Source organism: Podarcis cretensis (genome assembly GCF_951804945.1).
Source record: "Podarcis cretensis genome assembly, chromosome: 5".
In the NCBI taxonomy this organism is placed as follows: domain Eukaryota; kingdom Metazoa; phylum Chordata; class Lepidosauria; order Squamata; family Lacertidae; genus Podarcis; species Podarcis cretensis.
The window spans coordinates 23,858,563-23,875,265 of NC_137174.1; the positions used below are offsets into that span (position 1 = coordinate 23,858,563).

Genomic DNA, 16,703 nt, shown 5'->3' on the forward strand with positions numbered 1-16,703 from the left:
GTCGCGCTCTCCTTTCCCGCGCCGGCCTTGAGGGAGGAAGGCAAGAGCGAGCGAGCGAGCGGGCGCTGAGGGAAAAACGTCCATTAACCGCCGCTGCTGAGCACGAGGAGGGGGAGGGGAGAGGGCTGCTGAAGCCCCCCCGGCAAAAGTTCGTCCTCCATGGAAGGGGGAGCCGGGAACTCGAAGGGCTCCGGGCTCGGCGGCCTCTTCGGCGGCGCGGCGATGGGTGGGCCCGGCTATTCCCACGCGGACCTGGCCGGAGTCCCTCGTGAGTATTTGGCGAGGGGAGCTTCTTCATTCGTTTCGGGTTGGGGGTGCCCTATTTTATTCATCCCTCTTTTATAACCAGTGATGCGGCGGGGGGGATAAAATGATGATGACGACGATACATTGGCAGGATTATTGTAATAACCTGCAGTTTTATAATAGTATATATTTAAATTAGATGAGTAAATAAGCAAATTAAGTTAATTTGGGATATGCAGAAGATAATAAAAATAAATTTCAGGAACCGCAGAAAGAAGGGGAAGGAAGTCAGGCTTTGAAATGTTAAAAATTAGTGAAATGTATAAACCTGAAAAGTATAAAGGAAATTTTAAAATAATAATAACCAGCTTTGACCATAGAATACCATCAGATAAAAGACGTAAAACTGACCGATGTGGCGGCGTAGAAGTCTACCTTGAAAGGGAGGAATATCACATAGGATTGAACAGAAGGCTGGTGCTCTTTCTTGGAGCTTGTATTAGATCCTTTCTTTTATTTTCTCCACTGTGCAGTTTTGTACAGTTTGAAGTGAAGGAAGTCGGGGGGGGGGAATGAAGGTGCTGGCAGGCAGGTTTGTGGGGCTGCAGCTCGTAAAAGTTGTGAAGGAGAGAAAGCAGCTTAACTCTTCCAGGTGTATTTTCAAGGTCATGGAATGGTAGAGTTGGAAGGGGCCACAAGGGTCATCTAGTCCAACCCACTGCAATGCAGTGATCTTATGCCCAATGTGAAGCTTAAACCCACGGCCCTGAGATTGAGTCTCATGCTTTACTGACTGAACTATTCCTGTCCTGTAAGCATCTGTGGTGTTTCCACCAGTCATGAGGCTGAAAGTGGTCCCTGTTTTAATTTGGGTTTGCCAGCATGATCAAATGCCTCCTTTCTTAACATGAGGGATACCAGTTTTAAGGCCTTGACCCAATGAATGGTCTGAATAACTTTTGAGCATTTCAGAAAAAGTATCTTTTCCTGATGTATTCCTGCATGTGGCTTTTCTACTCTGTTGTAAGTAGAGTTTCAAGGTGATAGTTCTACATTAACACACAGATTTCTTAAGTGTGGCTACTTAGCCTGAAACTCATGTGTACTGGCTTTTCTCTCCTTTCATTCTCCACACTGCTCTCTTCTGTACTAATCAGCTTCATAGGACAGGCATGGCTCACACTATGAATATTATTTCATTGAGTAGGGATTGCTTGGTAGACAAGCTAAGCATGGCTCACGTTGACTTAGCAAGAACGCAGCTGCTTTACTTCTCTCTGGTCCTTTATTTGCTGCTGCATTACCAAGCATTGGTGTGTTGTCTGAATCAGCTCATGTTTTTTCTGGAAGAGCTCACATGATAGTTCTAAGCCAGTCTGGCTTAGCGTTTTGTGCAACCCAGGCCACAATGTACATTTGAAAGTTAACACTGTTTTAATTTTTCATCTTTTTCTTTCTTAGCCCTTAACTGTCATATGAACTTTTACATCTAGTTATACTGAAATTTATCTTTTGTTTTATATTTTATTTTTTGCAGTGACTGGAATGAATCCTTTGTCTCCATATTTAAATGTAGATCCCAGATACCTTATACAGGTGAGATGTAAATACTTGTTCAAATTATATTGCTATATAGTTACAATTGATTGCTAAATGTTCATTTAAGAAATTTATGTAAAAGTTATGAGTATGTGTATGTAACGTAAAGGTAAAGGGATGCGGGTGGCGCTGTGGTCTAAACCACTGAGCCTCTTGGGCTTGCCAATCAGAAGGCTGGCAGTTCAAATCTGCTCAACAGGGTGAGCCCCTGTTGCTGTGTCCCAGCTTCTGCCAACTTAGCAGTTCAAAAGCACGCCAGGGCAAGTAGATAAATAGGTACTGCTGCAGCGGGAATGTAAATGGCGTTTCTGGGCGCTCTGGCACTTGTCACAGTCCTCTGTGTGCCAGTAGTGGTTTAGTCATGCTGGCCACATGACCAGGAAAGCTGCGGAAAAACACCAGCTCCCTCGGCCTGAAAGCTAGATGATTGCCGCAACCCCATAGTCATCTTTGACTGGATTTAACCATCTAGGGGTCTTTACCTTTTTACCTATACAGTAGTACCTTGCGTAACGTAACCCTCTAGTTACGTAAACTTCAGGATGCGAATGCAGCAAACCTGGAAGTATTTGTCCGGGTTTCGACCCATGCGCAGAAGTGCTCTATCGCTCCACACACATGCGCAGAGCAGTCACCTCTGGTAGTGAACACCTCGGAATCTGACCGGAGCTCTGGAATGGATCCCGTCCACAACCGGAGGTACCACTGTACATGTGTAAGTAAATGTTGGCCCAGTTTGCCATGGTTAGCCATGGAAGGTTAAACCACAAGCACAGATTCTACTAATGTGCTAAGCCAAACCACAACTTTGCACAGGAGCAAATGAGACACTTGTCACTCTGGAATCAACCCATGCGCAAGTAAGGTCATTGTATAGTTCAAAAAAGATTTTGACCAGTTTCCTCATCAAGCGCTCCAAATTGAGGACAGGTTCTCTCATATTTCAGTAAATGAATAAGGCTAAATGGATAAACCTTAACAGAAGAGTTAAGGTTCTATGTTAATTTTATTGAGAAAAGATCAAATGGCCCATTTTCAAACAGCACCAAACAGTTCAGAAAGATAAATATATCTAGATGTTTAGCCCTTAAGCATGCACCACCCACTCTTATAAGCTAGAAGAGAAGTTGGGAGCTCCCTTTCACGGGGTTCAAACACGCAGTGTCCACTCGAGAGTGCTTACAGTGTTCAATTGTCTTGTTGCCATGCTTGCTCTTAAAGATCTACAGCCACACAATCCCAGCTTCTTGCAGCTTCTAGGTCTATAGGCTAGTATGGGCAGAAACTAAGTGTGAATTCTCTCTAATCTGGGAACCAGTGATACAGATTGTTTCTAAACTCCAGTGGTGGTCAGCTGTCTTTGTCATCTCCATGTCTGAGACAGTGTTACACTGCTGGAAGATAAAAGTACTGTCCATGTTAGCTGTCTGTCAGCTCCTCTGTTCTGGAGGCAGCTGATACCAGTGGGGGACAGTATTGTGCTTCTTTGAGAGTGTGCTAAGCAGTCAATATCCTGCTCAGTGCTAGACTAGAAGCTTACACACATGGTCAACATGCAATGGCTTGAATTTCTGGTAGATTTATTTACCATGTATTATTCTCTTATGGACCTTGTTATCTAACCTTTCATTTGAGCACCTGATTAGCTCAGAGATAGCAAGGCTTCTTATTTTTCTCTTAAGTAACACTTCGTCATAAATGTCAACACAGTCAAATGCCCCTGTTTTTATAAAGCAAACGAGTTTTTAGCCACAAATGTAATTTAAAAGGATATTTCCATTTCAGGACACAGATGAATTCATTTTACCCACTGGAGCTAGCAAAACTAGGGGCAGGTTTGAGCTGGCATTCTTTACAATTGGAGGATGCTGCATGACAGGTATGGGTAACATTTAATTTATATTGTGATGTTCTGTTTTAAAATGAATAGAATTTGTATGTGTGTGGGTGAGTGTAGTGTATAAAAATATATTTGTAATGTATCAAATTTAGCCAAGTCTCCAGTGACATACTTCTTGTCTAAAGCAAGCAACACAAACTTGAGTGCATCATAGTAGCAACTTCTAGAGGGGTAGTGTGTTACTCTTTTGTAGCAAAAGCAATAGTCCTGTGGCACAACAGAACAGAGTCTTCTAGCACCATTGAGAGTGCCAATGATTTACACTGTTTTCACGGTGCATTGATTCCCAGGCCTTGTGATCTAGGTTGTATCTCTCCCCCATTTACACTGTTGATACTTTTTCTGTAAGCTTAGGGCAATTTTGAAGGCTTTTCTGGACATAATCATCAAATTGTAACAACAGTTGCAAGGCCTTCATTGCCAAAAATGAACGATGGAACATTTGAGTGAAGGTTTGGGATGTTTGAGACTGTTGTTGATTCCCTAAATTTCAGTGGTAGTCAGCTGTCCGTGTCATTACTGTGCCTGACAGTGTTACACTGTGCCTGACAGTGTTACATTGTCACCGTTCTGGAGGCATTTTGGCAGCAGGGTGGGGCAGTGCTGTGCTTCTCTGAGAGTGTGCTGAGCAGTTAATATCCTGCTCAGCACTAGAATGGGAGCATACACATCAGCTGTCTATAATGGCATTTATGTCTGCAGTATAGCATATGCTGTTTAAAAATGGCATTTGTGGTTTTTCTGAACATACAAAATTTGCAGTTTTATAACAGGTTATTGAAGATTCTATGCATAGACTAATAGATATTTTTTGCTGGTGTGGCATGATTTGGTATTTTTCCATCTCACTTTCCTGCATCTTCTAGGGGCTGTTTATTCTCCCCCACCCCAAGGTAGAGAATACAGTAGGTAATTGCTATGGGGTGTGATGGTACAGGAAGAGAGAACATAAGAACAAAAAATAAAGAGCAAAGAAGGATTGGGCAAGTGACTCATGCAGGCCACATTCACTATTTTGCCTGTAAAATGTAAATTGCCTTCAATAATACAACATATGCCTGTATATCTGCTTCAGTAGAAGTGTACCATTATTGTAGTTTATTTTTCCGTAGACTGCGTGTTTAATTGGTGAGCTGTTTTAATCCTTACTGGAATGTGGGTTCAGTTTTCATTTCCTGTGGTTAATCCTGATGTCCTGCCTTTTAGGAGCTGCATTTGGTGCACTAAATGGCCTGCGACTGGGCTTGAAGGAGACACAGAGCATGGCTTGGTCTAAACCTAGAAATGTACAGTAAGTACATAATTCCAGATACTTTTCAGCTTTCAAGGGTTGCTCATTTTTCATTTTGTTTTCAGAAGAATTCGTAAGTATTCATGGTCTTACAGCCTTCCAGATACTAATTTGCTTGCTTGCCTTGAATTTTGACTTCCTATAAATGTAAGTGTAAAGGTAAAGGTACCCCTGCCCGTACGGGCCAGTCTTGACAGACTCTGGGGTTGTGCGCCCATCTCACTTAAGAGGCCAGGGGCCAGCGCTGTCCGGAGACACTTCCGGGTCACGTGGCCAGCGTGACATCGCTGCTCTGGCGAGCCAGAGCCGCACACGGAAACGCCGTTTACCTTCCCGCTGGTAAGCGGTCCCTATTTATCTACTTGCACCCGGAGGTGCTTTCGAACTGCTAGGTTGGCAGGCGCTGGGACTGAGCAGCGGGAGCGCACCCCGCCGCAGGGATTCGAACCGCCGACCTTTCGGCGCTGAGTCCTAGGCGCTGAGGCTTTAACCCACAGCGCCACCTGCGACCCTAGTGTATATAGTGGACGGTTCCCATTAATTTGATTAAGCTACTGGAAATCTCCACGTTTTGTTGATAGTGACGTCCTTGATTAGTTATGTGGCATGTGAAGAAGTACTTCCTTTTTGTCCTTCCTGAATCCGCTGCTAAATGACTTCACTAAGCATAAAGACAAAGACACCATATAATCATACTATTTTGCTGTATGAAAGGCCCTTGTTGTCATTCTGCTGTATATACAGTGAGATATCATTAAATTGGCCTTTAGTGCAGTCAGGATAAAATTACACTTCTGTGTAAGTCTAAATACCAAATCTGGGGTGTTTTAGTATTCCTGACAGCAGATTGTCACTGCCCTGAGTTGTGTGAGAAGTCTTGAATTAAGATGTGTAGTGGTGATCACTTCATTAACCTTAAAAAGGAAGTAATTGAGTTATTTCTGAGGAAACACCTTTTTGTTCTCTTTCTATCCCCTCCTATCAATTTGTGCATGCTTACCTTATTAATTAATTAATTCTTGAATTTATGTACCGCCCTATACCCAGAGGTCTCAGGGTGGTTCACAGAAAAGATCACTGTAAAGAACACAATATATATACTGTAATCAAAATAAAAACAACCCAATAACACCCCCCACACCAAAAAAGAGCCACATTTTAAAAGGGCATAGGATGTCAATACATGCACATATTCACTTGATTTCTATAAGCTTTACATTCAAATGAGATTTCTTGTTCTTTCAGAGAAATCTTGGCCAAAAATAAATTATGCTGGACATAGAAGATTCAAATTCATGATCCTATGTCATTTTTTAAAAATGTATATTGAACAGATTGTTATGTAGAAAGATGGCAATCATTAAATCCTTTAGACCAGTAGGTGGCAGCAAACTAATATTAATGCTCTACTGGACCTTCAGGAAGATATGTTGAAGGTCAGTTATCCCAGTCACTCCATTCTTAGCAGTTGCAAGGATAAATATTCTCCACAAAATGTGGCTCATATGTGGCCCTCATTTGTAAAACTGTTTTAAAGGGAAACTATAACAATATCTATAAGATTTATGTATAATAATTTATGTATAATTATCCATCTGTTAGTACTTCTTATTACCATTTGCTAGAACAATGGGGGTACAGAAACTGTTAACATTTTGGTGCATGATCCCAGACGAAACACATACCTTCAGAAATTTTATTATTATTATTATTGTTGTTGTTGTTGTTGTTGTTGTTGTTGTTGTTGTTATTTATATACTGCAACGTTGTCACAGAACTAGTGAAGATAGGTTTCGGAAAAATGGCAAGTGTATCCTACACAATAGGGAAGTTATATGTTCTCTAAACAGGAATAACTCAACTGCCTCTCAGAATCCATGACATACCCTTTTCCTCGAATCATCAGCAATTCCCTTCTGATTCTTCATTATTCTCAGCTCTGTGGAACTGCTGCTACTATTGGTCTGCCTCCTGTAGCATCCATATTAGACACTGAGATTGGACACAAAAGTTGCCTCCCATCTTTCTTCCATTTACCTCAGCTCTAGCAATATTCATTGCTCAGACATGTCAACTCCAGATTCTGTTAAAGTACGGTGGATTAAAAAAGGACACATTGACCTGCATTAACGCAATTGGCAGCCCACATTACCTGAATGATCAGTTGAAGTATATTCTCCCATAGGATCTCACTAATCCAAAAAATAAGGCTCTGTGAGAGTATTCAAGCTACAATGACTATACAGGTATGTAGCTTGCATCTTAGGTGGGGGTTACGTTCCTGGCCATTGTGTGTATAAGCAAAATCCCATAAAGCCAGGATCCCATGGAACCAGGGCCTCTGCAAGGTGGAGATCTGCTTGCCTGGCTATGGGGAAAAGGCCCGAGGGCTCTGACAAGGTCCCAGGGCCCAGTAAGCGCTTGCCCAGCTTTGGGAAGGAGGAGGGAGAGCTCTAGGACCCTTCCAGAGCCATAGCACCGCCTTCCCAAAGCCTGATGCCTTGTTTACCTGACTTTGGGAAGGAGGCGGAGGACTGCTCGCAGTGGCGTAGCGTGGGGGGTGCAGGGGGGGCCGGGCGCAACATCTGGGGGTTAGGGTTAGGGGGTGCAAATCCACGGGTTAGGGGGCGCAAATTACTTGCCTTGCCCCGGGTGCTGACAACCCACGCTACGCCACTGACTGCTCCACCTTCCCAAAGCCCGGTAAGCCCACAATTGAAGCTTTGCACAAGAATGTGGGGAGAATAAATAAATAAATAAATAAATAGTGTGTTTCCTCTGTGCTCCATTTATTATTCCCCCTCCCCTTCCACTCAAAGCTGCAATTGCATAAGTAAAATAAATGTAAGATGTAAGTCACCTGCACAGCATTTACTACTATGAGTTAATAATGAATCATTAATTTTATAGCAAGTAGTCCTGAATCTCCTGGGTTAGTAGAACCATAAAAAAGAAACAGAAGGGAAATTGGCATGGATGTTCATTCAGCACATGTGTGTGCAAGTACTAGCAGCTAGCCAGGATTGTAATAAGTAAATTATATGGCAGTTCTGCTTGGGTAGGAGCTTGCACAGTGGGAAGAACATCTTTCGATTTAGTTTCACTTTTCTTGCTCTCTGTAAGGTGCACAGCATGCTGTGAGCAGATGACACCTTGCACGTTCTGAAAGGTACCTTTGTCTCCCGTTCATTGTTTGTCCCTAGGTTCCAGCGGTAGTCAGCTGTCTGGGTCATATCATGCCTGTGATGGTGTTACACTGCTGGGAGATAAAAGTACTGCCTGTTTTATCTGTCTTGTCACTGCCTCTGTTCTGGAGGCAGCTGACACCAGTGTGGGGCAATACTGTGCTTCTCTGAGAGTGTGCTGAGCAGTTAACATTCTACTCGGCACTAGTCTGGGAGCATACACACTTGTTCAGCATCTGATTTTAATTTGTATGGTAGAGGATGTTTGACCTTTCCCGCCCCTTTGTTTTTATAAAGTTTATAAGAAGTGATATTTAAGGATGTCCAAATTAAAATGTGTATAATTTAGCACTTGGATTTTTGCATGCTTAACAGTCTTCCAAAGGACAAGCTCCTTAATGCAATCTAAACTATTTGGGCAGTCTTGGTATAATGTCTTCTAATAGCAAACTCTCTTGTTGAGTGCTGACAGAACTGTAGCCAAATCCAGGCTAATGTAGGAGCATCAGCATATTCAGGGGAACTCCCAAGGCTTGCAGAGGTAGGAAAAATGAACAAGAGCACTCCACACTGCACTGTGATCTAATTCTTAAAATATGTAGAGCAGTGTACTGGTAAAAATTGTTAATCTAGAATTGGCTCAGTTAACATGGTTGCCTTTGATGAAAGCACTTTTCTTTGGAATGTAAAAAATCAGCCTTGCATTTCGATTTAAAGAATTGCTTGATGAATATATTCAAATCAGTTGTCTGTCTTGGAGGGGGAAATTATCTAGCTTCAACACGCTCCCAAAGCTGTTTTCTAAATTCAAGCCATAGCTGAAGGAGGGCGGGGGGGGGGGGGAATTGAATTATTAAGGCACTGTACTGCATCTTTGGTAGCTACCTATGCATAGAAATACTTCTTCATTCCTAGGCAGCAGTCACCCCATTCAGAATTTTCAGTCCTGATTTCAGATTCACCCAAATATAGTTGCTTCTGGAATCGTGTTCTAATGATCGTTTAATTGATATAGAGTGGTACCTCGGGTTACATACGCTTCAGGTTACAGACTCCGCTAACCCAGAAAAAGTACCTCAGGTTAAGAACTTTGCTTCAGGATGAGAACAGAAATTGCGCAGCAGCGGGAGGCCCCATTAGCTAAAGTGGTGCTTCAGGTTAAGAACAGTTTCAGGTTAAGAACGGACCTCCGGAACAAATTAAGTTCTTAACCCGAGGTACCACTGTATTGGAACTAAGACAAATGTTTATATAAACATGTGCTTTGGGTAGTTCATTTAGTTTGTGTCCCATGGAATCTGTTCAGAAGCTTCAGTTATTCAGACTAATTAATGGAGCAGAAATGATTATATTATGCTTCAAAGCCCCAATACAGTGCTCTTCATGCCACAAGGCAAAGCGCTTCTGAAACTGAGGGACTTCCAGAGGCTGTTTTTGAATTAGGTACAAGGCTCTGGTATTTAAAGGGGTGGGGAGATAAAAAGAAAATTCACTGTGGATATGATCAAGCCATTATGCACACCTTAACTAATTATTTGGATCACAATCCATGTTATGTGCACTTGCTTTCTCCAGAACCTGAAAGATGCTAAGTATGTTGGCCTACAGAAAAATCTATGGATCTACTTCTTTAAAAAAGAAGTGAACAATAAATCTTTTAGCTAGGATGCTTATGGAAAAAGAAAACCTGGAAAAAATATTGCATAACACTGAGCTCCAAATTTGCATTTGAGTTACATAACCGTTTTAATTAACCTTGGCACGTAGTGCCACCTGCCTTAAAGCAGAGCAGATTTGTTCAAAAATGCAAATGAATTTAACTTGTCCTTTCAAATTAGGTTCCTATAGTAAAACCTGTATTGCTAGTCTGCTAGAGATCAAACGTTTGTACAGCATTTGATTTCTCCAGGTAGAACAAGTTTCATTTAAGCTTTCCCTTTTTCACTCTTGCCTTATGAAATGCATGGAACAGATTCTAGGACAGAAGGTGTGAGCAGAAGAAACTTAAGTTGTCTTTGGTTCTGTTTAGGCCTTGAAAACAATATAGCCTATGATAAAGAAGTACAGCTTAATCTCTTTCTCTCATTACTTCCTTGTAGGATTTTAAATATGGTGACAAGGCAAGGGGCATTATGGGCCAACACTCTTGGATCTCTAGGTAAGTAAGTTTGTTGTGTAAATCACATCTACATGGGAAATGTCAATATCATTCTTTGTAACTCAGTTGAATTTTTCAGTAATCCTGGAAGTCTACTAGAATTAGAATGGAAGTTTTGTCAAGGATTCTGGCTTCTTCGGGTTTGGAAAGTCATTGCACTGCATTGCAAAGCATAAAATGAATCTAGGGCCTGCTGACTAGGGGTGCTTGCCTTCCCTTAAATGAGATTTAGAGGCCTGAAAAAATCTCCCTTTGTCACAGAAGACTCTGGCATCTTCAAGGATTCCCTCCCCGCTTTCTGTCTGCCCCCACCAGCAGAGAAATCATAGATCATGGAAAATTGCCATTTGAGCTCAAAGGTCCCAAAGTTCAAGATTCCACCCTTCAAGTGATACATTAACAGACACTTCACAGCTGTGTTTGTTTTCTTGAGTAACATTTCCTTGTTTGTCATAGTCCTTTACCCTGACCTGTCTAGTGACAAGTCTGCAAATATTTTAGAATTCAGTTCCTTTCTGGGAAAAGAATCTTCAGTTGTGGGCTTTAGGAAGGGTGGGTGAGTGTGGCTCTACTTCCTAACCAAAAGACAAATTCAACTGCCATTCTTAGTTTCCAGTATGAGATTAGGAATGGTTTTATAGGATGTTTAAAAGTCACCCTTTTGAAATAGTGTGAAATAAGTTTTTCAAAAGTTATAGTGGGCCCTGTTTCAAGTGTGTTGCTCTTTTATGTTCAGTATTTGTAAAACATTGCAGGTCTGCTCATTTGGGTTTGCTGCTGACCACCCTTGTATAATACAACTGAATAATGTTGGTGGTGCTTTTCAAAGCTTTTGGCCCCAATTGATTGATATTTGCATTTGGCACTTGTGTAGAACCATTCAGCTGATCCAGTTGAAACACTTTAGTAGCAAGTTACCTTTCCCTTCAGAAGCTTCAGTGCTTTCATGTCCCCTGGATCTACACATTCTGCCATTTCCTTACGTTACAGGGCTGCATTTTGCCTCTCTGATTAACTTACCTCCTCATTTCATCATCCAAAGTTAACTAAGTTTACAGAAAGGTTTCATGCCCTCTTCTCACCATTGATATTGCTCTGCACATATTCATACCCTGAAAAGCCTCTCTGGATGGCCAATGGGCACTGCTGAACAACATGGAATGGCACTACTGGGGGTGAGAGGGTAATGGGAAACTTTCCTTCATTGATCTTAAGTCAACTTCCTTAAAATGCAAGCTCAGTTTTGGGCACTTTCCCCAAGAGAGAATGATACTGAGACCAGAATCTTACTGGGTTGTTCTGTGTTAGACATGTGCTGTTGTTGTTGTTGTGTTCGTGTTCTTACTGTCGACTTTAATTCAATTCCAGCACTGCTGTATAGCGCATTTGGAGTCATAATTGAAAAAACACGAGGCGCAGAAGATGATCTGAACACAGTTGCTGCTGGGACCATGACAGGCATGCTGTATAAAAGCACAGGTACGCTGGCAAAATTACCTTTATTCGTTTTGGTTCTGCGTACAGGAGTTGGGTCAAAAGTAAGCCTATCTGTTCTGTGTTTGCTTAATGTAATGTTTACTGACTTTTGTGATTATATATTCTTATAACCTTAAGAACAAGGCATGAGCCATGTGGGGCACCACTGTATAGACTTTAGCTTTTCGGATTACCCAAGCAGATTACCCAAGTAATTGAGCTGCACAGTGCATATAGTCTGAGAAATGCATTGACAATGAAAATGACACCAGAATTTGGTCATGAAACTCCATAACTGTTTCCCTTTTCCATATGCATTAAACCTTTGTCTGAAATCCTAATACAAGGGCTCTGCCTTTAATGAGTTCTGCCTTCTGATTAATGGTGATAGAAACTGTTAATCCAGAGCTAAAAGAAACAAACAGTTCCTAAATTAGAAATTGGGGGTAAATATGAGAGAATGCTTTGTTTTGTGTGGTAATATTGAGGGTTTTTTTTAAAAAAAGGCAATTTGTCTTACTGTGATAAGAGAAGACAGAATAAATTTAAGTGTGACAAATGTTCTAAATACAGTGGTGCCTCGCAAGACGAAAATAATCCGTTCCGCGAGTCTCTTCGTCTAGCGGTTTTTTCGTCTTGCGAAGCACCCCTATTAGCGGATTAGCGCTATTAGCGGTTTAGCGGCTATTAAAGGCTTAGCGGCTTAGAGGCTAAAAGGCTCTTAGCGGCTTAGCGGCTTAGAAAAAGAGGGGGGAAAGCGAAAAAAATTGCAAGACTCACAAGACGTTTTCGTCTTGCGAAGCAAGCCCATAGGGAAATTCGTCTTGCGAAGCGCATTGAAAAACGGAAAACCCTTTCGTCTAGCGGGTTTTTCGTCTTGCGAGGCATTCGTCTTGCGGGGCACCACTGTATAGACTTTAGCTTTCCGGTGTTGTGGTAACAGCAGATTACCCAAGTAATTGAGCTGCACAGTGCATATAGTCTGAGAAATGCATTGACAATGAAAATGACACCAGAATTTGGTCATGAAACTCCATAACAGTTCTCTGGCAGTTAGCTATAGTACATCCAGTAAGGATTAGTGTAAAAAAAGGCATCCTACAATTTTAGCCCGACAGGATAGCACTATATGTAAAATGATTCAGACTGTAGCTGGAAAACATCACTGATAAATGATATTTGAAACACAAAAAAACACTATGCTTCCCCTCGGAACAAAGGAAGGGTTGTGCAGCCTTAGGTTATATACCTCAGAACCCAATGCAAAAATTTATTCCAAATTCTCAAGTGGAAACAAATATGTTAAGAGACATTTGTGCTGGCATAATAGATCTGCTCTGTGTGCAACAATTACAGACAACAGAAGAGCTGAAGAAACTAGGCCATGGTTTTTTACACAGATTTTAACACACTGGAAGCAGTAAATAGGAAACCAGTTTATCAATTGTAGAGCAGGCTCCTCTTTAAAAAGTCTGTCCATCTTTTCTAGCTAGAAATATTTACCTGAACTTCTACCTACTACAGCTGTAATAGATCACTCTCCAGGTCCAGCCTTGTTCAACATTATCATAAGCAATAAAGCTATTTGTTCTATTTGTTTCAACATTAGTTAACTTTCAGGGCTCCTCCCAATTTTAAATGGCAGATTTATGTTATTGACACATGCTACTGCAAGTCTTATCTTAGCAAAGTGCCATTAGATTAAATATGACTAGTATCAGAAAATCAATTGAAATTAGTGATACATTAGCGAAAAGCATGAAAAAGATTTTGTCATCATTTCTGAGTGCCAAAAGTACATGGATCTATAGAAAGGAAAAAATGTATTCAAATCTTGGTTTGTGCTTATTGAAAAGTTCGCCACTTTGGTTGCATTTCTATGAACAGTTAATATTATCCAGTTAATAGTTGCTGCCTGTTGCCTTCTGTCTGCCGTATAAATTAAACTCGAAGTTAGAGTGGCAGTAGGATTTGGAAGGGTGTGTGGGTGTATTTCAGAAACTAACTCCCCTGGTTTGGAAAATGAGGCATTAAAGCTGAGCAGCCCTCTTTGTCTCCATTCTCCCCCAAAAGATTGAACTGGGAAACCTTGGAAGCTACTTCCCATGCAGCAATAGATTCTTTCAAGCATGCTTAGAAAGGTTCAGGAGCATCAAGATTTAAAGCTGAGACGCGGTTTGCAGAAGCCTACACCAGCAGGGACAGTTGGTGTATCTGAGCTTTCTTAGTAGAACTCAAAGCTCTTTCTGAGAATTCTGCATGAGAACTTGGAGAAGGAAAGCTAATTATGAGGGAAACCCAACGGAAATTAAATCATCACTACTTGGAAAATATATTTGTGGAACCAGAATGTGTGGTGCTTTATAACTATGCCTGTATAATTGGGGATCTAATGAAATAGTTTGTATTGGTGGTATTATTCTGGATATATGCAGGCTAAATAGAAACAAGCAATGGCGCAGGAACCAGCTAGGTTGGGTTTAACGGAAGTATATGGAAACTTCTAGGTTTGGGGAGTTTGATAGCCCTGCACAGCAATTGCTTTTTTTTTTGTTTTAGAAAGTGGATGGTTCTTGTCTGACATGCTTGGAGCTTTCATCAGGCTTGAAACTGGGTGTTTTTAGCTTTCTCACTTCTTCATCAGTGGAATGGCATGATTTGTATTGAAAACCATTTGGTTCTATTCACATAGAGTGGGTCCCACCATTGTCAATTGTCCCAATAGATTATAAATTTAAAACATGCTACACCTGTAGGCTAGAGTGACCTGTTTACTAGAACCATTGGAAAACACAGCACTTTTTACATTTTTACACAAAACGTTTTACATTAGAAGGCTGATTTATGTAACAAAAACTACCATGAAATAAGAGCAGATGGCATGCCACCCACACCTGGTATGAAATGCAGAGGTGTGTGACTTTGCATTTATTTTATTTGGAGGGGGGATTTCCAATGGCAATCAGGAAGCTGTCTTTGTGGAGGTGCCCTATTCTGGCAGAAGTTGGTACTGGATAGGCCTTCCCAATTGGCAGGCTCTGTAAGTGTCTGCTTTCAAATATTGCAGCCTGCAACTTTTTAAGTCATGTTTTGACATTCTCCTATCTCAACATGTGTATGTAAGAGAAAGATAATGACAGCTGCTTGTTTTGGGGGATTCAGTAAAGTGACTTGCTATCCAAGGCTAGCAGAATTGACTTCAGAGGAGGGACAGGAGTACATTCGCCTATCGCTTAGCAAGCAGAACTGAAAAGGGTCAAGAGAGTTCTAAGCCCTGTTACTCAAAAGGCACTCTTTCTTCTTTTTGCCAAACTTGCTTTTTTAAAACAAAACAAAACAAAAAACCACATATTCACCTTGAAGTAAATATTTTCAGGCAGGAAAGGCAAACACTGCCAGCTGTGCAAATGCAAACTGAATTTCACACAAGTGACTTGGTTGTACGTTGGTGCTTAGTTCTGCTGTTCTCCTTTGGGGTGTTCCATAGCTGGGTATTGGACAACTACATTGCAGTGGAAAGGGTTTCATTGCAGGGCTTTACACATTATCAGAAAAAATGAGAATTGGTTTTCATCTCCATGAGCAAGTTCTTCTGGTGTGTTACACCGGAATTAAGCCCAAACTAGACTAGCTTTTTCCCCCTCTGTCCTGCTTGAAAATACAACTCTTAAGAGAGTCAAGACTTCATTAAGTGTTCTGTTGTAGTTCCTGAACTGCTTTTAGCTATATCACATATAAAGTCACGACACAAAAATCCTGTCACATAGCCCATTGTAGGCTGTATATATAGATGGGATTTTCTCCCTGCTCAACATATTTTTTATCTATCAGTGCAAAATGTAGTGGCATTGCTGCAAACTGCTTTTTTTCTAAGGCCCTGGAAATGACAGTCCTCGGTAAAACAAATCTAAACCTATAGAAAGGGGATTCTGTTTTCATATATTCATATTCCAGCTAGGGCTGAAATTTAATATATTTGACCCTTTTCTGTATGTAAGTGGAATTGTTTTTTCTTCTTCACACCTTATGTCATGAACCTAAATGTAGCAGTCATTGTGTCTGAGTTAGGACACTTAAAATTTCTTTCTACTAATAAGTGGCTGGGCTTGTGAACCACTGTTTTTAAGATGTTGTTCCCATTGAGATGTGTCAATATTTTCCAAAGCAATGGCAGTTTTTGTGGTCTTGGGTACTGTGTTTTACTTGTACAAATGTTCTAGTACAGCACAGCCCATGCGACTAAGCCCCTGACATTTATTGGCTGATCTCTTTTCTTTACTGCTACTGTTTTCCACAGGTGGACTACGAGGGATAGCGAGAGGTGGCGTTGCAGGACTCATGCTCACTAGTCTCTATGCGCTCTACAACAACTGGGAGCACATGAAGGGCTCAGTGCAGAGGCAATCACTCTGAGCAGCATTGAGAACTGAGAATCTACACATGTAGTGCAATCAGACTTGAAACCTTTCAGTACAGCATGGAGCAGAGTGGAAACAAAGACTAGAAAACCTCACTGTGACATGGTTATCAGAACTGGTCTATCCTTCCAGCTGCCAGATAGTAATGTGCTAGTATCTGTGAGGGTGTGATGAAGTTGTCAGCTGAAGATCTTGTTTTGGCAGCATGTTCACTTTTGCCTGGGCTAGTTATTTTACTTTACATAACCCAAGTTAATTGTCTGTCCCGTGATGAGGTTTATGTACCTATACTGTTGCTTGATTTGGTTCTAATAAAAAGTTTTTGTCCCTACAGCTTTTGCCACTTCTTTAATCTGTTGGTAATAGGCAACTTGTTTCTTGTAGCAAGTAACTGTGCCTCAGTACATTAAGAGTGATTTTACAACTTGCA

The 16,703-nt window shown here is 41.3% G+C and overlaps 1 protein-coding gene across 1 annotated transcript; it reads left to right on the top strand.

Moving 5' to 3' along the window:
- Positions 1-5: 5 nt before the first annotated feature.
- On the top strand, positions 6-16,606 carry TIMM23B (translocase of inner mitochondrial membrane 23 homolog B). Its single transcript, XM_079975760.1, has 7 exons — positions 6-268; positions 1,784-1,842; positions 3,631-3,724; positions 4,952-5,036; positions 10,321-10,379; positions 11,748-11,858; positions 16,153-16,606. Exons 1-7 carry the CDS (start codon positions 160-162, stop codon positions 16,266-16,268), a joined length of 633 nt encoding a protein of 210 aa, XP_079831886.1. The 5' UTR covers positions 6-159; the 3' UTR covers positions 16,269-16,606.
- Positions 16,607-16,703: the final 97 nt, after the last annotated feature.